The sequence below is a fragment of the Cetorhinus maximus genome, chromosome 5 (genome assembly GCF_964194155.1).
Source record: "Cetorhinus maximus chromosome 5, sCetMax3.hap1.1, whole genome shotgun sequence".
In the NCBI taxonomy this organism is placed as follows: Eukaryota; Metazoa; Chordata; class Chondrichthyes; order Lamniformes; family Cetorhinidae; genus Cetorhinus; species Cetorhinus maximus.
The window spans coordinates 69,871,012-69,894,373 of NC_135883.1; the positions used below are offsets into that span (position 1 = coordinate 69,871,012).

The 23,362-nt window shown below is 43.8% G+C and overlaps 1 protein-coding gene across 6 annotated transcripts in view; it reads left to right on the top strand.

The window, feature by feature from the left end:
- Positions 1–23,362, top strand: part of egln1a (egl-9 family hypoxia-inducible factor 1a) — a 138,029-nt gene that overhangs the window by 108,933 nt on the left and 5,734 nt on the right. For 3 of the 6 annotated variants that reach the window (XM_078541967.1, XM_078541968.1, XM_078541975.1), the window contains 2 exons: positions 842–978; positions 22,042–22,109. In XM_078541967.1, the coding sequence (XP_078398093.1) occupies positions 842–978; positions 22,042–22,109 (205 nt within the window). Of the gene's footprint in view, positions 1–841; positions 979–8,188; positions 8,307–22,041; positions 22,110–23,362 lie in introns of those variants that run through there. The other 3 variants (XM_078541970.1, XR_013576611.1, XM_078541973.1) reach the window with 3 other exon arrangements.

Consider the following 23,362-nt stretch of genomic DNA (forward strand, 5'->3'; position numbering starts at 1 on the left):
GATATGGAGTCTGGCCGTTGAATTTCAGCTAAGTGCACAGACAATAGAATTCCACAGATGGTTATGCCTCAGCACATCCATTCAAGGGAGGGCACCCCGTCTAGGGTAATTTAATTAATAACTTTCCAGAGACTTGAGGTAATTGAGTCAGTGCAGAAGTTATTAAAGTCACCTGATACCTGGCAGCCATCTTAACTTGTTGTTTTGGTCCTTGTAAAACTGTGATTTTCAACCAATGATTACATAATTAATTTTTGTAAAGCATGGCTTCATAACATTAGCAGTTTAAATATACTGTAACTCCATATAAAAATTATCTTGACTAATTCCTGATTAAAAGTGATGTCCAGTTCTCACTTTTATTTTGTATCCAGTAAAGAGAATAGTCTTCATTGCCACGTGAAACTACAAAGCTTAAAGATGGAAATTCTGATTTTTGTTGGACTGCTAAGTATGGAGTGGAGGCGAAACCTTGAATTAATTTAAGAAACAATCGAGTGCTGAGGGGATTTTAGGTTCTTTGTGAATACATAAGTTTAGACTTTTCCCATTCTTTAAAATCTTATGACAAACGGAAATAAACAATTGTGATTTTGAAGTAACCAACTGGAGGGAATGATTTTTGATTCTTACCGTTATACTGAGAAGATTTAGATGAGTTTTACAAACCTTTTACATTGGAAAAGTGATCTGTACTAAACAGATGAAATGCACTGCATTAGCATAAAGCTAGTACAAACTTCAGATACTAAGAAATGTTTGGTGATGATTTGCTTTGTATCTAGGAATTCAAAGTGCACAAATGAGGTCTGGTACCTGAAGATTTCCTTTGCTTTGCTAGGTGAATGGAGGTCTTCTTCGAATTTTTCCAGAAGGCAAATTACAGTTCGCTGATATTGAACCAAAGTTTGACAGGCTGCTATTTTTTTGGTCTGATCGACGCAATCCTCATGAAGTACAACCTGCTTATGCCACAAGGTAAGTTCTATGAAGTCCTTTTATTGGGAAGAAAGCTGAAGTTGAATAATCATATTCATAGTTGTCATTCTCCATTTATCCCAGGAGTAGGCACAGCATGATGTGTTTGTCAGAAGTAAAGTGACTTGGACAGTGCCTATTTAAGATATTACACGTTCACTCTTCCCAAGAAGGTCTCCGTGTAGTTAGTGTCAGCTCACTTGATGGCTGAAATTTCCATAGCCATCTGGGGCATATTGGAATAGGCAGCAACCAAAATTATGTAGAAAAACCTGTACGCTACAAAAATTATCCTGGGTAGACCAGATATACTATACTTCAGGCCACTTGCTGCAACGCATTTATCAACTGCGTGCGAATTCCTTCGTGGCTTTAAGGTGCAAACTCACTGTAGCAATTCATTCTGTAATGAAATCTGAATGCACACAGCTTCCTGCTTCGAGCCTCTATGTACAAGGAATGACCCTGATACAGATGGCATCAAATCAAACCTGCAGGGCTAATTAGGAAGGAAAGTGCACAGAGAGACTTTCTGTTCAAAGTTTTTTCTCTCCCTCCTACCTCTACCACTTAGAACCATCAAATTTGTTGGCTAACAGAACTACCATTTCTGCTGAAGTGCAGGGTTGGGCCATGTTCCAAAAATGGTTGCAATCTTTCATTGGGGCTAGAACTTCGAAGCCACTGAACTAACTCTACATAAGAAAGTATTTGAAACCTGTTCCAAATTCCAACTACTCCGATTGCCAGAATGCTCAGAATTAAAATCTTAACACAAAGTGGAGCAGGGAGCATCTTTATTTCTTTCACGTATATAGATGTCAAAAATGCAGATTATGGAGTGTCTCAATTTGAAATTTAATATACTCTCCACTTGCCTAGATGACTGCAGCTCCAACAACAATCAAGAAGCTTGACACCATCAAGGAAAAGCAGCCCGCTTCATTGGCACCCCATCCACAAACATTCACTCCCTCCACCCCTGACAAACAGTGGCTGCAGTGTGTATCATCTACAAGATGCAATGCAGCAACTCACCAAGGCTTCTTTGGCAGCAACTTCCAAACCCACGACCACTACCATCTCGAAGGACAATGGTAGCAGACAGATGGGAACACCACTTGGAAGTTCCCCTCCAAGCCACTCACCATCCTGACTTTGAAATATATTGCTGTTCCTTCACTGTCGCTGGGTCAAAATCCTGGAACTCCCTTCCTAATAGCAGTGTGGGTGTACCTACACCACATGGACTGCAGCGTTTCAAGAAGGCAATTAGGGATGGGCAATAAAGCCAGCAACACTCACATCCTATGAACAAATAAAAACAAAATACCAATTTTAGTTAAGGATGAAATTACTTCAATGATAAGGGAAGATATAACAATAGGGAAACAGACAGTGAAGGCTTTAAGGGTAGAATTAAGGTTGTAGTAGGAGTTGTGTATAGGACCCCTGGTAGAAGCTGTGGATTGGTAGAATGTATAAGCGCTGAGATTAGACAAGCACATGTACAAAGGCAGTGTGCTTTAATGGATTTTAGCTTTATATAGTTTGGAATAAGCAGACCAGCACATGTCGGAAAGGTGTCAATTTCTTGTGTGTTCAGGATACTTTTTTGCAACAATATGTCCTCAAACCATCAAAGGGACATGCCATATTAGAATTAGTACTTAACAGCCTAACAGTGAACATTTATCTATTAGCAACCATGATGTGATCAAGTTCAATGCAGTGTTCGAAAGGGAGAAATAGATTCTAGACTTGAGTAAGGCTGATTTCAATGCAGTATGACCGAAACTGCCTACAGTAAACTGGGCAAATCTATTAATGGGTAAAATGACAGAAGACAAGTGGGAGGTGTTCAAAAAAAAACTGCATATGATATACAGCGCAGAAACAGGCCATTTGGCCTAACCAATCCATTCCAGCAAATGTGTTACGTAACCAGTTTGTTAGTAAGGGACCAAAGCTGTGCATGTCAAAAAAAGAACCATGGATAACTAAAGAGGTAAGAGAAAACATAAAATGAAAAAAGCATAGAAAATTACAAAAAATAGCATAGATCCGTGGATGAGAGGGATGTAAAGAAAAACAGAGTGCTAAAATATATAATGGGATCTACAAAGAGAGTTTGGAAAGAATCTTACAAGGGATATCAAAATCAACACACAAAATGTTTACAATTGTATAAGGTAAAAGAGGATGGTTCAGAACAGTGTAAACTCTTGAAAACTGGTAATGGTGATGTTCTCAGTGAAAGTAAGGAAATGGTGGACATATTGAATAATTACTTTGCATCAGCATTTACAGAAGTGAAAGAGGCTAGTGTGCCAGACATTCCAAGGAAACTAATATTGAATCAGGGATGGGCCTCAACAAAATTAATATAAGCAAAATAACAGTAATGAAGAAAATAATGATCCTGAAGAGTTACAAATCCCCAGGACTAGATGGTTTTCACCCCAGGGTTTTAAAGGAAGTAGTTGAGAACATTGTAGTTGCAGAAACTATAATTTTCCAAAGTTCTCTAAATTTGAGAACCATTCCTTTAGATCGAAAGTTGTGTGTGTCACTCTGCTATTTAACAAAGGTGAGAGAAGGAAATCAGGGAATTATAGACCCGTTAACCTAACATATGTTGTCTGGAAACTCTGAAGAGTCCATTATTAAGAATAGAATGAAATATTCTAGAATAGCTGATTGAGAGAACCAGCATGGCTTTTTAAAGGTTAGGCTATGCCTGATGAATACAGGAATGTCGATGTATATTATATATATTTTATATAGCCAGAGACACACAATAGGGGTAATAAGCAGCTACCACAAGTGTCAGGATGCGACTACTGGTGACCCGCTCAGATCTGTGTAGGGGCCTCAACAATTCATCTTTCTTATTTGTAACTTAGCTGGTGGGATAAAAAGCCACATATACTCAAGTTTGCCAATGGTACAAGAATAGACAACAGCATAGATGGTAGCATAAAATTGCAAATAGATATTGATAGATCAAATGAATGGGTAAAACTCTGGTAAATAGATTAAAGTGTAGGCAAATGAGAGGTCATCCACTTTAGACCTAACAAAAAAAGAAAGAACAGGATTATTTCCTAAATGGTGGAAAACTATAAACAGAAGGTCCAAAAAGACTTGGGTGTCCAGGTATATAGATTGTTACAATGTCATGAACAAAAACAGCAAATTATCAAAAAAGGCTAAAGGAATGTTGGCCTTTATATCCAGAGGACCAGAATACAAGGCATAAGAAGTCATGCTGTAACTGTACAAAGCCCTGGTTAGGCCACACCTAGAATACTTCAAGCAGTTTTGGGCTTGGGAAGGACATACTGGTCTCAGAGGGAGTGCAATGTAGATTTATAAGAAGGTACTTGGACTCTTAAGTGTTAAATTGTGAAGAGAGATTAGACAAATTGGGGTTGTATTCCCTGGAATTTAGAAGATTAAAGATGCTAAGGAAGTTTCCAAGATAATAAGGAGAGCTGATAGGATGGTTGGCAAAAACTTTATAATGTTGGAGAGTCTAGGTTTAGGGGCGTAGTCTAATAATTAGTTAGATTTAGACCTATCATGAGTGAAATTAGAAAATACTTTTACATGTAAAAGATGGTAGAAGTTTGGAACTCTTTTAATTTAAAGCCTGAGATTGATAAGATTTTTGTTAGCGAAAGGTAATAAGGGATATAAGGTGAAGGACGGTGTATGGAATTAGGCTGCCCATCAGCCGTCATCTCACTGAATGGCGGAATAGGCTTGAGGAGCTCATGTGCCTATTCCTGTTCCCACATTCCTTTGTGCCAACCAAGATAAAGAGACAAGCCTGTGAGCTGTTAAGGCTGTGCATGCTTGAATACCAAGCAATCTCTGTTACCTACAGGATAGGGGTGTTTAGAATTCTTAGTTTTTTTAACATGCGCAGGGCAAAAGTATATTTTCACACAAAAATAGCTGGAAAAGCTCAGCAGGTCTGACAGCAACTGGGGAGAGGAAGATAGTTAACATTTCGAGTTCGTATGACTCTTCATCAGAACTAAAGAAAAATAGAAATGAGGTGAAATATAAGCTGTTTGAGGGGGGTGGGACAGGTAGAGCTGGATAGAGGGCCAGTGATAGGTGGAGGCAAAGAAGAGATTGCCAAAGATGTCATTGACAAAAGGACAAAGGGGTGTTGACGGTGGTGATATTAGCTAAAGGATGTGCTAATGGTGACATTAAGGGTAGAAAGCAGGACGAGCAAGTGACAGATGGCCCTAGTGGGGGTGGGGTAGGAGGAAGGGATTGAAATAGGCTAAAAGATGGAGATAAAACAATGGATGGAAATAAATTAAATAATAATAGAAATAGGTGGGAAAAGAAAAATATATTTTAAAAATATATAAATTATTAGAAGAAAGGGGGTGGGGGTGGGGATGGGGATGGAGGAGAGAGTTCATGATCTGAAGTTGTTGAACTCAATATTAAGTCCGGAAGGCTGTAAAATGCCTAATTGGAAGATGAGGTGCTGTTCCTCCAGTTTGCGTTGAGCTTCACTGGAACATTGCAGCAGGCCAAGGACGGACATGTGGGCATAAGAGCACGGTGGTGTGTTGAAAAGGCAAGCGACAGGGAGGTCTGGGTCATGCTTGCGGACAGACCGAAGGTGTTCCGCAAAACGGTCTCCCAGTCTGCGTTTGGTGTCTCCAATGTAGAGGAGACTGCATTGGGAGCAGTGAATGCAGTAGACTAAATTGAGGGAAGAGCAAGTGAAGTGCTGCTTCACTTGAAAGGAGTGTGAGGGCCCTTGGATGGTGAGGAGGGGGGAGGTAAAGGGGCAGATGTTGCACCTTCTCTCAGAATTATTACAGTGCAGAAGGAGGCCATTCGGCCCATCGTGTCTGCACCGCTCTGCGAATGAGCAATTCAGCTAGTGCCATTCCCCCGTCTTCTCCGTAACCCTGCACATGCTTCCTTTTCAGATAACAGTTTAATTCCCTACTGAATTCCTTGATTGGAACTGCCTGCACCACAATCTCATGCGGTGCACTCCAGACCCTAGCCATCTGCTGCATGAAAAAGTTCTTTCTCATATCGCTTTTGCTGCTTTTGCCAATTACTTTAATCTGTGCCCTCTCATCCTTGACCCTTTCATGAATGGGAACAGTTTCTCCCTATCTATTCAGATCCCTCATGATTTTGAATACCTTTATCAGATCTCCTCTCAGTCTTATCTTCTCCGAGGGAAACAGTCCTAACTTTTCCAGTCTACCTTCATAACTGAAATTCCTCATTCTTGGAACCATTCTCCTGAATCTTTTCTGCACTCTCTTCAATGCCTTCACATCTTTCCTAAAGTGTGACACCTGAAATTGGATGCAGTACATCAGCTGAGGTTGAGTTAATGTCTTATATTAGTTCAACATAACCTCCTTGCTTTTATACTCTATGCCCCTGTCAATAAAGCCTAGGATACTGTATGCTTTATTAATCACTCTCTCAACCTGTCTTGCCACCTTCAATGGCTTACGCGATCCGAGTGGTGAGACATTGAGAGCAGCAAGACTACAAAGAGCACGGAGGAAGAAGGAGCTCAATCCAATATAACTTTAATCTGGATTGTCTTTTGCTAAAGGGAAACAGATCCATTTGCATTCAGTTTTTTTGAAATTTATTCTTTCATGGGATGTGGGGGTCGCTAGGCCAGCCAGCAATTATTGCCCATCCCTAATTGCCCTCAGGAAGGTGGTGGATGAGCCACATCTTGAACTGCTGCAGTCTATATGGTCTAGGTACAGCCACAGTGCTGTTAGAAAGGGAGCTCCAGGATTCTGGCCCGGCAACAGCGAAGGTAGGTTGTAGAGTTCACAGGTTTGGAAGCTGCTGTTGAAGGAGCTTTGATGAGTTGCTCCAGTGCAACACACTGCTGCTACTGTGTTTGTGGTGCAGGGAATGAATGTCTGAGGTGGTGGATGGGGTGCCAAACACGCCTCGTCTTGGATGGTTTTTTAAAATTCTTTTGTGGGATGTGGGCATCACCAGCATTTATTGCCCATCCCTAATTGCCCTCAAGAAGGTGGTGGTGAGCTGTTGTCTTGAACAGTTGCAGTCCATGTGGTGTAGATACACCCACAGTGCTGTGAGAAAGGGAATTCCAGGATTTTGACCCAGAGACAGTGAAGGGACAGCGATATATTTCCAAGTCATAATGGTGAGTGGCTTGGAGGGGAACTTCCAAGTGGTGGTGTTCCCATAACTTCTGCCCTTGTCCTTTGAGGTGGTGGAGGTTGTGGGTTTGGAAGGTGGTGTTGAACGAGCCTTGGTGAATTGCTCCAGTGCGTCTTCTAGATGGTACACACTGCAGTAATCTGTTTTGATGGTGGACAGGGTGCCAGTCAAGTGGGCTGCTTTGTCCTGGATGATATCAAGCTTCTTGAGTGGTGTTGGAGCTGCACTCATCCAGGCAAGTGGAGAGTATTCCATCACACTGCTGACTTGTGCAATGTAGATGGTGGACAGGCTTTAGGGAGTTGGAAGTGAGTTACTTTCCACAGAATTTCCAGCCTCTGACCTCATGCAGCCACAGTATTTATATGCCTGGTCTAGTTCAGTTTCTGGTCAATGGTAACCCCACAGGATGTGGATAGCGGGGAATTCAGCAATGGTAATGCCATTGATAGGGAGAGATGGGTGGATTCAATCTTGTTGGTGATGGTCATTGCCAGGCAATTGTGTGGCAGTTAATGTTATTTGCCACTAATCAGCCCAATCCTGAATGTTGTCCAGGTCTTGCTGCACATGGGCACGCACTGCTCCAGTATCTGAGGAATCGTGAATGGTGCTGAACATTGTATAATCAATGGTGAGCATCCCCAGTTCTGACCTTATGATGGAAGGAAGGTCATTGATGAAGCAGCTGAAGATGGTTGGGCCTAGGACACTATCCTGAGGAACTCCTGCAGTGATGTCCTGGAGCTGAGATGATTGATCTCCAACGACCACAACTGTCTTCCTCTGTGCTCGGCATGAATCCAACCAGCGGAGAGTTTTCCTCCTGACTCCCATCAACTTCAATTTTGCTAGGGCTCTTTGATGCCACATTCGGTCAAATACTGCCTTGATGTCAAGGGTACTCACTTTGGACTCCCCCATCATTGAGGATGAGGATGTTTGTTGAGCCTCCTACTCCAGTTAGTTGTTAATTGTCCACCATTATTTTCAGCTGAATATTGCAGGACTGCAGAACATTTAGCATGGTGGTAATGCAACACAACACGATGAAGATGGGACTTCGTCTCCACAAGGACTTGTATGGTGGTCACTCCTGCCAGTACTTTCATGAACAAATGTATCTGCAACAGGTAGGTTGGTGAGGATGAGTTCAAAGTAGGTCTTTCCCTCTTGTTGATTCCCTCACTACCTGCCGCAGACCCAGACTAGCAGCAATGTCCTTTAGGGCTCAGTCAGTAGTGGTGCTACTTAGCCTGTCTTGGTGATAGACATTGAAGTCCCCCATCCAGAGTATGTCCTGTGCCCTTCCTCATTGCTTCCTCCAATTTTTTTATTCATTAATGGGATGTGGGTGTCACTGGCTAGGCCAGCATTCATTGCCCATCCCTAATTGCCCTTGTTCAGAGGGCATTTAAGAGTCAACCACATTGCTGTGGGTCTGGAGTCACATGTAGGCCAGACTAGGTAAAGACAGCAGATTTCCTTCCCCAAGGGACATTAGTGAACTGGATGGGCTTTTATGACAATCGACAATGGTTTTGTGGTCATTATCAGACTTTTAATTCTAGATTTTTATTGAATTCAAATTTCACCATCTGCCATGGTGGGATTCAACCACCTTGGGTCTCTGGAATACTAGTCCAGTGGTGATAATGCCACTATGTCACTGCCTCCCCAATTAGTGTTCAACATGGAGTTCTGACTCATAGCTGAGGGGGGACAGTAGATAGTGATCACATGGAGATTTCCTTGCCCCTATGTTTGACCTGATTTCATGAGACTTCATGGGGTCTGCAGTCAATGTTGAGATCCCCAGGGCAACTCTCTCCTGATTGTGTAGCCGCCTCTTATGGCTCTGTCGTGCCATGGGGACAGGATGTACCCAGGGATGGTGGTAACTGGGATATTGTAAGGTATGGTTTGGTGAGTATGACTATGTCATGCTGTTGCTTCTCTAGTCTGTGGGACAGCTCTTCCAATTTTTGCATAAGTCCCCAGATGTTACTAAGGAGGACTTTGCAGAACATTGTTGTTTCCGGTGCCTAGGTCGATGTTGGGTGATTCTTTCTAAATTCCTTTCAGACTTTGTAGTGGACTGTTGTAACTGAGGGGCTTGCTTGGCTATTTCATATGTAGGCCAAATCAGTAAGGAGGGCAGATTTCCTTCCCTAAAGATGGGTTTTTATGACAGTTGACAATGGTCTCATGGTCTGCATTACTGAGATTAGTTTTTAATTCCAGATTTTACTAATTGAACTTAAATTCTACCAGTTGCTGTGATGGGATTTGAACCCATATCTACAGAACTTTAACCTGGATTACTAGTTCAGTGATGGTACCACTTTGCCACTGCTTCCTCAGAGCTTATGCTCTCTAATCACTGGGAGACGTTACTGCATGTTCTTGATCTTCAGTTGGTAGACAGATAACTCTAAAACTATATATATCTCAGACTTAAAATTGCAAATAGAGTTTTTTGAGCAAATTTAAACAAACAGTTGAAGTGAATAGCAATGTTCCCTTTGAGCTGCGTCGGTGTGCGCTTGCGTGAGAGGGCGGGTGTGCGCCTGCGTGAGAGGGCGGGTATGTGCCTGTGTGAGAGGGCGAGTGTGCACCTGCTCTCCCGCCACCCCCCCCGCGCCCGCTTCATAATACTAAGCATTTAATATTGCCGCCTTTACTATCTCATAATCTGCAGATTTTTCTTCTGATAAACTAGCATGCACATTCATTGCTGTACCTGATAAAACACTCTGTAGCATAATTCTCCAAGCACCTCTTGGCCAATTCAATTTCATAGCTATCTTTTCAAATGAGGTGAAATATCTTTCAACTCCATCCTCTGTAAATTTAGGCACTAACCGAAGATTTTTAGTTAAATTCCTCAAAGGAATCAAAGTCACCATCTGAATCACTATCTATCCTTTCATCCTTTATTCTAGTTTCCCTTTAAACAATTCATATTACCTGGCTTCTTTCTCTCTCTGAAACTCTGTCTCTTTCCTTCTGTTTCCTCAATTCCAAGCTTTCGCATTTCTATCTCTTATAATCGTTTATTTTCCCTTTCTGCTCTTTTTCTATTAAACTGTCCTTTTCTTTTCAAGTTTTGTCATTTCCCTATCTTCCAATTCAAGCTTTTGCCTTTCTCTTTTCTTTCAATATCAAGCTGCTTCATTTGCAACTGAAGTGTATCTCTCTCGCCAGTGTGTTCCCGCTCTCCCAACCCCCCACCCCCGCTCCCCCCCTACCCCCTCCACTCGCCCCCCGATCACCCCCCCCCACCCCCGATCCCCCCCACCCCCGATCTCTCCCCCCCCCACCCCCGATCTCTTCCCCCCCCCACCCCCGATCTCTCCCCCCCCACCCCCGATCTCTCCCCCCCCCACCCCCGATCTCTCCCCCCCCACCCCCGATCTCTCCCCCCTCCACCCCCGATCTCTCCCCCCTCCACCCCCGATCTCTCCCCCCCCACCCCTCCACCCCCGATCTCTCCCCCCTCCACCCCCGATCTCTCCCCCCCCACCCTCCACCCCCGATCTCTCCCCCCCCACCCTCCACCCCCGATCTCTCCCCCCCACCCTCCACCCCCGATCTCTCCCCCCCACCCTCCACCCCCGATCTCTCCCCCCCCACCCTCCACCCCCGATCTCTCCCCCCCCACCCTCCACCCCCGATCTCTCCCCCCCCACCCTCCACCCCCGATCTCTCCCCCCCCCACCCTCCACCCCCGATCTCTCCCCCCCCCCACCCTCCACCCCCGATCTCTCCCCCCCCACCCTCCACCCCCGATCTCTCCCCCCCACCCTCCACCCCCGATCTCTCCCCCCCACCCTCCACCCCCGATCTCTCCCCCCCACCCTCCACCCCCGATCTCTCCCCCCCACCCTCCACCCCCGATCTCTCCCCCCACCCTCCACCCCCGATCTCTCCCCCCCACCCTCCACCCCCGATCTCTCCCCCCCACCCTCCACCCCCGATCTCTCCCCCCCCACCCCCGATCTCTTCCCCCCCCCCCCACCCCCGATCTCTCCCCCCCACCCCCGATCTCTCCCCCCCCACCCCCGATCTCTCCCCCCCCACCCCCGATCTCTCCCCCCCCACCCCCGATCTCTCCCCCCCCACCCCCGATCTCTCCCCTCCCACCCCCGATCTCTTCCCCCCCCCCCCACCCCCGATCTCTTCCCCCCCCCCCACCCCCGATCTCTTCCCCCCCCCCCCACCCCCGCTCTCTCTCTCCCCCCCCCCCACCCCCGCTCTCTCTCTCCCCCCCCCACCCCCGCTCTCTCTCCCCCCCCCCACCCACCGCCGCTCTCTCTCCCCCCCCCACCCACCCCCGCTCTCTCCTCCCCCCCACCCACCCCCGCTCTCTCCTCCCCCCCCCACCCACCCCCGCGCTCTCCTCCCCCCCCCCACCCACCCCCGCGCTCTCCTCCCCCCCCACCCACCCCCGCGCTCTCCTCCCCCCCCCACCCACCCCCGCTCTCTCTCCCCCCCCCACCCACCCCCGCTCTCTCCCCCCCCCACCCACCCCCGCTCTCTCTCCCCCCCACCCACCCCCGCTCTCTCTCCCCCCCACCCACCCCCGCTCTCTCTCTCCCCCCACCCACCCCCGCTCTCTCTCTCCCCCACCCACCCCCGCTCTCTCTCTCCCCCCACCCACCCCCGCTCTCTCTCTCCCCCCACCCACCCCCGCTCTCTCTCTCCCCCCACCCACCCCCCGCTCTCTCTCTCCCCCCACCCACCCCCGCTCTCTCTCTCCCCCCACCCACCCCCGCTCTCTCTCTCCCCCCACCCACCCCCGCTCTCTCTCTCCCCCCACCCACCCCCGCTCTCTCTCTCCCCCCACCCACCCCCGCTCTCTCTCTCCCCCCACCCACCCCCGCTCTCTCTCTCCCCCCACCCACCCCCGCTCTCTCTCTCCCCCCACCCACCCCCGCTCTCTCTCTCCCCCCATCCCCAATCTCCCCCCCACCCCCCCCCCCCGCGCGCTCTCTCCCCACCCCCCGCCCTCGCCGTGAGCCTCCCAGCAGCAAACATGGGAGAGAAACGGTCCGTGATTGGAAGAGCAGCTCTTTTCAGAATTTTTCACTTCATTTACCTTTGTTTTGAACACCTGACCCTGCAGGCTTGGTAGAGTTGCATGTCGGGCTGGGTCAAACTTGCTCTGTTAGAGGCATCCTAAACAATTAAACAAAACTGCCAGTTAAATTAAGGTTCACAAGTAGCAGGGCTATCTCCCAAAAAACTGTTCACACACCTTCACCTTCAGAATGCAGCAGAGGTTTGAGGTTGGCCACTAGGGTCCCATCAAGACAGGCATTATAGTCAGTGAACAACATTAAATGAATAACACTAAATATAAACTGATTGCAACAACAGCCTGCATTTTTATCATGCCTTTTAAAATAAATAGACTTATAGCACCAAATGGTCTACTCTTGAACCTGTTATGTTCGAATGTTCCTTTTGTGACTCCCATATATAGTTTTGTCTAATTACACCTCACTGAAGTGCTTGGGGAGTTTTTTTTGTTATTTATAGGGTGCATTTTGACCTTTCTAGCGTATTACCTTAACTTTATTGGGAATGAGAAATATACAACCGTGTACTAAGTACTTGTTTTTCAGCCCTCTTCTGGGCAATGGAAAATATTAAAAGATGAGAGAGAGGTAGGGGTGTTAATGGAGGTTATGGGGCCAAGAGAATTAAAGGCAGAGCCACCAATGGCACAGCAGGGTGCACACGAGACTGTAATTGGAGCAATGGAAAATTCTGGGGCATTGTGGAGCCAGAGGAGTTTACAGAAATAGGGAAGAGTGACACAATGGAAGGATTTGAATATGAGGATATGGGAAATTAGATTGAAGGTATTGGCAGGGATTGGGAACCAATGTAGGCGAGTGAAGACCGAGATGATGGATGATTGAGATTTAGTGCAGTGTGGAAAATGAGCAGTAGATTCTGGATGAGCTGAATTTTAGAGGCTGGAGAATGGGAGGCCTGCGAGAAGAGTATTGGAATAGTTGAGGCTAGAGGTAATGGGCACAGTTGAGGGTTGCAGTGGCGAGGTACTGAGTTGAGCAATGTAATAGAATGGAAGTAGGTGATCTTAATGATGGAAAGGATAGAAGCTCAGCCCACTGTGAAATAGGGCACCAAAGCGAAAGTCAGATTGAACTTGAGATTGTGGCCGGGCAGGAGTGATTGGATCAGTGACAAGGATACGCTCTGGTTCAGCCTGAGACAGTGGCCAGAGAAGGGAATGAATTATTGGCTAGAATGAGGGCTGATGATAATGGCTTTGTGTTTAACTGGAGGCAATTGTGACTCACCCAACACTGGATTTTGGATAAGCAATCAGTCCACACAGATGCAGTGCAAGAGCTTAAGAGAAGCAGTGGACAAGGGGAGATGTTACGAACAAATATTTGGAAACTGACCCCAAGTTTGATGATAAGTGATAGCAAGAAAATGAGGAAGAGGAGAGGCACAAGGATAGATCCTTGTGGAGAGGGGGAAGCTTTCAGAGGTAATGTTGGAAAAGTGGGACGAGGAAAAAAAGTGGGAGATGTCAAACTCTTTCGAGTTATCAACAGTCACAGATTGCAACTCTTTCGAGTACAATCACAGTTCTTGGTTTCCCGGAGTGGGACATGAACCCACAACCCTCTGATTCAAAGGCGAGGGTGCTATGAACTGAGCCACAGCTGACACCTCAGTGGGAGATGTCAATGTATAAATAATCTCACTGCATGGCAATCACCTTGTTAAAGACAATTGCTAGTTAAACAGGTGATGGGCATGATTATCCCATCTAAACAGAATAAAAAGATACAGCTGGAACACTTTGTGTGGAAGCTACTTGGAATTCAGTAGTACTGAGGAGCTGCCTTGAAAATAAACCAGCTTGAACCAACGGACCAGCCTGGATTAATCCTTCCACCACAACCTCTTAATGTGAGTAACAGGAGATACTCTTGAGTATTACTAGATAGACAAGTGTTGAACAAGTGAGCTAGATAATGATGGAGAGGTACAGCTGATGGATATTATCTAATTATTTCTCTTTTGTACGTGTATTGCGAGACTTGCACTGGGCCAAAAATAACTTGTTTTGCGGACTTTTTTGTGTTCTCAAGATTAATAATGCTGTCAGATAAAATACAGTTCCATTTTTAATTTCCAGTATTGGCATCAAGCACTTCCAAGTCTAGACTGGAGTTTGATATAAGTAGATCCAGTTAAATATTTCATCTGCATATCATTTTTTTGATCTCATCATGTCCTTTATTCAGTCCCTGCAAACCAGCAGTGTTGAGCCAAATAATAAACAGTTTGCTTTATCAGATTTTAAACACCTGGCACTACAGATAACAAAGCAAGCCAAATAAATTGTATACAATCTTTACACTTTCATTTATAAATGGTCTTTATATAAGCTTAATACTACAGCAAATAATGAAGAAATATTTCTGATCGTGTTATTTTTATTTTGTTTTATATTGTAATTTTTCTATATGGTGCCTTGAAGTAAGCAGTTAAGTGGCCCAAATAAGTTTGGATTTTCTTGATTTCCCTCACTGTCATTCTGCAAAAAGTTTTTACCTGTTATACCACAGCTAATTTTGCTTTTGGGTTAGATTTTGTTCAACTTTATCTTATGTCTCTGGCTAAATGGAATTTAACATTGCACTAAGTACAGCCATTTCAAAAAGGCCATAAGTGTCCACAATATCTGTTTACCACATGTGGTAGCTTGTAAGATCTGCATGACTTGCTCCCAAATGGGAATAAAGGGGAAAACTCTCCGCTAGTTGGAGTCATACCTAGCACAAAGGAAGATGGTTGTGGTTGTTGGAGGTCAGTCATCTCTGCTCCAGAACATCACTGCAGGAGTTCCTCAGGGTAGTGTCTTCGGCCCAACCATCTTCAGCTGCTTCATCAATGACCTTCTTTCCATCATAAGGTCAGAAATGGGGATGTTCACTGATGATTGCACAATGTTCAGCACCATTCACGATTCCTCAGATACTGAAGCAGTCCATGTTCAAATGCAACAATACCTGGACAAAATCCAGGCTTGGGCTGACAAGTGGAAAGTTACATTCGCGCCACACAAGTGTCGGGCAATGACCATCTCCAACAAGAGAGAATCCAACCAATGCCCCTTGATGTTCAATGACATTACCATCACTGAATCCCCCACTATCAACATCTTGGGGGTTACCATTGACCAGAAACTGAACTGGGCTAGCCATATAAAAGCTGTGGCTACAAGAGCGGGTCAGAGGCTAGGAATCCTGTGACAAGTAACTCATCTCCTGACTCCCCAAAGCCTGCCCACATCTACAAGGCACAAGTCAGCAATGTGATGGAATACTACCACTTGCCTGGATGAATGCAGCTCCCACAACACTGAAGAAGCTTGACACCGTCCAGGAAAAAGCAGCCTGCTTGATTGGCACCACATCCACAAACATCACTCCCTCCTCCACCAACGCACAGTAGCAGCAGTGCGTACCATCTACAAGATGCACTGCAGGAATTCACCAAGGCTCCTTAGACAGCACCTTCCAAACCCACAACCACTATCATCTATAAGGACAAGGGCAGCAGATAGATGGGAACACCACCACCTGGAAGTTCCTCTGCAAATCACTCACCACCCTGACTTACTTGGAAATATATCGCCATTCCCTCACTGTTGCAGGGTCAAAATCCTGGAACTTCCTCCCTAACAGCACTGTGGGTATACCTACACCACATGGCCTGCAGCGGTTCAAGAAGGCAGCTCACCACCATCTTCTCAAGGGCAACTAGGGATGGGCAATAAATGCTGGCCCAGCCAGCAAAGCCCGTGAATGAATTTTTAAAAAATGCTTGAGGCAATATTATGGTCGTCACAAGAAGAGCCAGCCCAGTGGGTAATCTGGCTCTACTGGATTGTTTCTGCCAAAAGCCCACTCAAAGTAGACTGTTGAGGATTCCAGTGACGAACTGAGATGTTTGCTCTACAATTTGATTTGATAATGGTGTCAACAGATTTAACCTGTTACATGTCATCTTTATGCAATTGCAGGCTGTTGTTTATGACTTGGAATTCTGAGCTCAGTCTGTTGCTCGGGAATATTGCTATGTGATCACACTTGCCTGCATGTTTTGATCTTCCCCCAGGAACTTTAAGTCGTACTTTTGCAGATGCACATTGATATGTAGAAGCAAATGGTGTAGCAAAAATGTAGAGGCTTTCCTTGGTGTGTGCTCCTTGAGATAAGATCTACATCTGCTAGCCATGTTTATCTAATTTATGGGCCTGTGGAGAAGCCACTTTGTGGATTCTTTGACATCCTGGGGTCTTTGACCTTATTTTCTCCAAGTCGGGATTTTGAAAGCAATATGTGAAATGAGTTGCATTTTTGTGATGAACCGAGAGCTAATCACCACAATTGTGTAGGATCAGGTCATCCAAAAGGAGTTGTCCTTTTTCCTATGAGTTAGACTTACACCTCCAATTATTTGGTGTACTAGCTTTTAAGATTCTTAGAGCAGCCAAGATTAACATAATGCTAGCTGTTGTATCCAGGTAGCCAGTTCCCATCAAGTAGGAACGTGCAGGTTCTACTTGCAATCCTCAAAAAAATAGTTTTGCTGTGGATTCAAAACTTTTGAACAAATTTCTCAAAAGGAGGAATTCAAGGTAGCCACATTACCTCATGTCATTCAGACAATTTCTTCAGGTGTTTGTCAGTGTGCCTACTTTTATGTCAAGATTGCAATCTTGTCAGGATTTCTCACATTTTGTTTCAAGGGTTACAGGCACCAACATAGAGTACTCCCTTTTGGTTTCTGTTCACCCACATAATTTACAAGATGTCTATCCATCATCCAACCCACATAATTTACAAGATGTCTATCCATCATCCAATGTGAGGCAGTCTAAGATGGATTTAAAATGCATGTATGTAAACTCATGTAAATAAGGGTGTGAGCTGCAGGCACAAGTTACCACACAGGATAATGATATAGTGCCAAACACAGAGACCTGTCTCAAAGAAGGGAAAATTGAGAACTTAATATTCCTGGCTTCAAGGTATTCGGGAAAGTTGAGAATGAAAAAATGGAGGAGGGGTGAGTGGCATAGAATGGCATAAGGAAGCACTGGAGAAGGATGGTGTCTTTGACACCACCTACGTGATCTATTTGGTTTGAATTGGGAACAATAGGGGAGCTATTACACTACTAGGTGTATACTTATAGGCCACAAAGTAGGGGGAAGGATACAGGAAAACAAATTTCTAAGCGAATTACAGAAATTTACAAACTATAGAATAGTGATAATTGGAGAAATTCAATTATCCAAGTATAGACTGGGATATTAACAGTGTAAAGGGGATATAGGAGGAAGAATTCCTGAAATGTGCACAAGGTACTTTTTTGATCAGTGTCCAACCCAAAGAGGAAGGAAGCTGTGTCAGATCAAATTCTGGGAAACAAAATGAGCCAGTGGGGCATGTTTCAGCAGGATAGAATTTGGGTTTAGAGTAGTTATGGAAAAGGACAAGGTATAATGAAGTGTAAAAAAAACTTAACTTGAGGAAGACTGACTTCAGTGAATTGAAAAATACTCCAGGTGGATTGGACTCAGAAATTGGCAGTCAGAATAGTAATTGAAAAATGGGAGGTCTTTGAAGAGCTGATGGTACAGTGTAGCCACGTTTCCATCGGGAGGAAAGGGCATCTAAAGCTTCATGAATGACTAAAGATGCAGAGGCTAACTTGAGGCAGAAGAAGGCTTACGACGATTATAAATTCATAATAACAGTGGCTAATGGAGAATATGAATATATAAAGTACGGAGGAAATCTTGAATTGGGGGCAAAAAAGAATGAGAATAGATTAGCGGCTAACATAAAAGGGAACTCAAAATTCTGTGAACACCTAAATAGTAAAAGGGTAGTTAAAGGAGGGTGGAACCAAAGAGGAGCTTTCTTCTGGAGGCAGTATCGCTGAACTACTGAATGGGTAATTTTGTATCTGTCTTCACTAGAGAATGAGGTGGTGCCAATGTAGCACAAAAGGAGAGGGCAGTAATAATATTGGATAGGATCAAGAGCGCAGGCACTTGATGGTTGCTGGTCTTCTAAGTAGGTAAGTCACCAAGTCCAAATGGATGCATCCTAGATGACTGAAGGAAATGAGGATGGAATTATGGAGATTGTGGCCACAATCTTCAAATCTTCCTTGGATAGGGGGATTATGCCAGCAAGACTGGAGGATTGCAAATGTTACATCCCTTTTTTTCAAAAAAGAGAGAAACCCAGCAATTAGAGGCCAGTCAGCTGAATGTCAGTGGTAGGGAAAAAAGAGGCCATAATCTAGGACAAAATTAATTGACATTTTGAAAGCGCAGGCTGATAAATGGAAGTCAGCATGGATTTGCCAAAGGCAAATTGTGTTTGACTAATTTCATAGAAACCATAGCATAATTGAAATTTACAGCACGGAAAAAGGCCATTCATTTCAGCCCATTGTGTCCATGTGGGCTGACAAATCACCATCCAGCTTCATCCCACTTTCCATCTCTTGGTCAGTAGCCTTGTAAGTTACAGCACTCAAGTGCATATCCAAGTACTTATGTTGTGAAGGTTGCTACCTCTAGACCCTTTTTCAGGCAGAGAGTTCCAGATCCCCAGCACCCTCTGAGTGGAAAAAAAATTCTCCTCTTAAGTGTCTTGCCTTAAATCTATGCCCCCTGGTTATGAACCTCTTAAACAAGGGGAATATGGCTTTCCTATCCACTATATCTAGACACCTGATAATTTTACACACCAATTAGGTATCCCCTATAATGCGGTGACCAGACCTGCAAGCAGTACTCCAGCTGTAGCATCACTAGAGTTTTTTGTACAGTTTCAGCATAACCTCCCAGCTCTTGTATTCTATGACTCAACTGATAAGGGAAATATCCCATATGTATTTTTGACCACCTTATCTACCTGTCCAGCCACCTTCAAGGATCTCTGGAGATGTGCTCCAAGGTCCCTATGTTCCTCTACACTTCTCAGTATCCTATCCTTTTGCATTGTTAGTTTTTCCAAATGCATTACCTCTAACTTCTCTGGATCAACTCCATTTGTCACTGCTCTGCCCTCCTGACTAGTCCATTAATATTTTCCTGCAGTCGACAGTTTTCTTCATTATCAACCACATGCCCAATTTTTGTACTGGCTGCAAACTTTTTAATCATACCCTTATATTCAAGTCCAAATCATTGAAATATACTGCAGTAAGCAATGGAACTTGTACTGAGCCCTGTGGAACCCCATTGAAAGTAGACTTTCCAGTCACAAAAACTCCAACCATTTTCCCCCTGCTTTCTCCCTCTGAACCAATTTTTTGATCCAACTTGCTACTTTGCCTTGGATCCCATCACTTTTACTTTCGTATGTGATATGATCTTATCAAAAGCTTTGCCAAAATCCAAATAGGCAATGACCCTCGTTATCTCCTCAAAAAATCAAACATGTTATAGTCAGACACAACCTTGCCTTAACAAATCTCTGCTGTCTTTGATTGGGCTTGATTGAATTATTTGAACTAAAGGAAAGGATTAATGAGGGTAGTGGGGTTGATATGAATATTTTCATAAGATGTTTGTCAAATGCCCAGATGTGCAGTGAGTGTAATTGGATTTCCTGGCTGTTGAGGTTATTTCTGAGAAGTGACGAGGTTGTAATGGAAATGAAAGCTCGGTAACCAAACAAAGGCAAATAGAAGCTAATTGGGGGTATCATCTTTCAGCCTGCTGTTCTGAAGAACCCGCAAAGAACTCCAGGCATTCAGGAGGAGCAAGAAGAGCTCTCTGAGACAAGTCCGTTTTTCTGTTCAGAAAAGAGGACAGATGAGAGCTCTTGGTGAAGCAATGTACAAGCTAGCTAAAAGGGACTGAAACCTAAAGCTGTATAAGGAGCTCAGGTATGCTAATGAGCTGGGTGTTTGTGCCAGCGGTGACCAGACCACAAACCAGGATGATGTTGGTTGGTTGAAAAGGAACTCTGGAAAGCCACACCATCAGGACTGTCATGATCCGGGGAAGAGAGTGTTTGTCAAAGTGCACCTTGTCGATGTCAGTTATATCTGGGGAACTGTGATGGAATAAACCTGTTGGTGAAAGTAACTCGAGGGTCAAATCCAGTGAGTGGAAAAAGTAAAGAGACCCTATGTACAGGAGGCATAGTTTAAAGAACTTTGAGACTGCACATAGCATCACTTCCAGCATATATGTGGCACTAAGACATTTGTGAGAGTTATCTTTGTTGTATCCACTATTTAAAATGAACTAACAAGGAAATACCTTTATTGGTGAATGCATGCTTAACTTTATTGGTTAATGCGTGCTTAACTTTGTTGATTTTGTTTGATTTGTTACAACAAAAGTTTTAAAGTGAAATCTTGTCCATCAGTTTTTTCCATTGGGGTTGTTTGGGGGTTCGCCTCTTAAGGTTATTATGACCAGAACCATCTTTTTCTAGTCAGTGGTTTCTCTTGCAAAAATCTGCTCCAGAACTTGGGTCAGGAGCACTAACTTGAGAGAGTAGTTTTAGTTTAACTGACTTTATGCAGAGGGTGGTGAATAAATGGAGTGGATTGTTCGATGTGGAAGCAGTTATAAAACTTTGTCTGCAAAGGTGAATATTACGTATATTATTACACTCAGTATCCATGAGCAGCTTTGATTGCTGACACCCATTCGAGATTGTCAAAGCTCGCAGTTCTGGCCGCACGAGAATGTTTTTCAACGTGGCACTAGGTATATATTTTGAATAATGCTGAGCTCATAGGTATATATTTTGAATAATACTGAGCTCAATCTCCAGTCAGAAGGTGCTTCAAGCAGGCTGTTTGTGGAGCGTTAAAGATTCCTCCATTCTCTGTATTCAGCACTCCTTCCTCGATGAAGCCATAATTCAAACTGTTGATTTTTTTTAAAAAGTGTGCCCTGGGAGAGAATGAGATCCTTAGAATATTGAAAGATGGCCAGGTGGAACTTAGTGTGTACCAACATTAATTGCACATGCAAAATTATCAACAGGCACAAGCAGCAAAGTTGTGTAATTTAGATCCTATACTGCTTCAGCAAGACAGCTGGCAGATTTCAAGTGATTGTGTTGCAATAATTAATATCTATGTTAAAAGAAAAAAGGACTTGGATTTATCAAATGCTTATCATGATCTCCGGGAGTCACACAACGCCTTTTATAGCCAATTAAGTACAACTGAAGTGTAGCCACTATTATAATGAACAACGGCATGGAGCGGCCCTATGCATGGCATACAAAATAGAATAATATACACTATCTGAATCATGTATTTTTCAAATAAGACTGAAGATGGAGGTAAATTTTCACAGAGAAACATGACCAAAAATCCAAAAGTAAAGTTGGTAGATAAGTGCATGCCCTACATGTAATTTTAATATTTAGATATATTTATTATAGAGCCAGATTTTTTGTTTAAAACATGCTAAGCCTTAAATCTTGCTGCCAAATATTATGACCAACTGTAAGAAATGACCTATCCAGTTGTGAGATTAAATAGAACTTTACAGCATTGCCTCTTGAGACATCTAGCGTCATATTCACCAATCCTTTCTCTTCCAGAGTTCAAGAAAAGCTATGTTTGCTATGAATGTGTAGTCCTTCATGACATAAAGCACTGCACTTGTATTGTTCAGCACTCATGCTGTTGTATATGATAAATGTGAAAGATGCATGTCTAGAGTTAATTTTACTGGGAATCATCTCTAATGGGGGAAACATTAACCACTTTTATATTAAACTTTAGGTACGCCATAACAGTCTGGTATTTTGATGCAGATGAGCGAACACGAGCTAAAGACAAATATTCAACAGGTAAATTGGCCTCTTTACTGTATTTAAATTAATTTTGATACCATCCAGAAATTAAATGTAAGTAGTCAAAAGTATTTTACTAGCCACATCATAAATTGTAATTTATTGCCAACAGAAGATGGTACCAGCATTTTTCTCTCAAATAATTACTTTAATAGTTATTCTTCAAAAACTCAGACAAGTAGCTATTTTAAATAGCTAAATCTTATGACGATAGACATGGACATTCACTGCTGCCAAGCTCAGATACTGAAAGCCTGTAGATTGTAGGAAGATGGTATGAGGTTAAGAGTTCTAAAGTTTCAAGAATTAGACTGACGAGAATCTGTAACAAAACAATAGGTGATCTTTAAGGAAAAGATGCTTCAGATACAATCTAGGTACAGTCCAATAAGGACAGAAGGTGAGGGAGCCAGAAACAAGGCTCCTTGGATGATGGCAGATGGTTCAAGAAAGGGTGTAAGGACAGTGCTAGCAATTGCAGGTCAGTTAGTTTAACATCAGTGATGGGTAATCCAAAATCAGTGGAAAAAATCATTTGTAAAATGCAGATCATGCTTGACTCATATAATTTTTTGAAGTAACAGTGAAGGTAGATGTTGCCTATATAGATTTTTAAAAAGCGTACCACATAAAAAGCTGATTTAAAAAAAACTGAGGCTTGTGGAATAGGAGGTCAGCTTTCAGTTGGATAAAAAAATTGGCTTGAGGACAGAAAACAGCGAATTGTGGTAATCATGGACTGAAGTGGGTAGAGAGTGATGCTCCCCAAGGGGAATGACTTGGACCTTGGAATACAGAATAAAATTTCAAAATTTACAGATGATACCAAACTTGGCATGGCAAACATTGAGAATAATATGAATTGCCTGCAGCAGTACATAGGGTGGCAGAAGGAATTAAATAGAGTATTTTGGCAGAAGGTATATGGAGAGAAATATAGATTTAATAGCAGAATTCTAAGTGTGCAGGAACAGTGGGACCTTGAGGGGTGCATGTCAATAGATCTTTAAAAATGGCAGGACATATAGAGAGTGGTTAGCAAAGAATAGGAGATCTTAGACTTCATAATTTGAGGCACTGAGTACAAAAGCAGGGCGGTTATGTTGAACCTGTATAAAGCTTTGGTTAGGCCAACTAGAGTATCGTGTCCCGTTCTGGTCGTCACACTTTAGGAAAGATGTGAAGGTTCTTTAGAGGGTGGGGTGCAGAGGAGATTTACTAGAATGGTTCTAGGATTGGGGGGCGTTTTA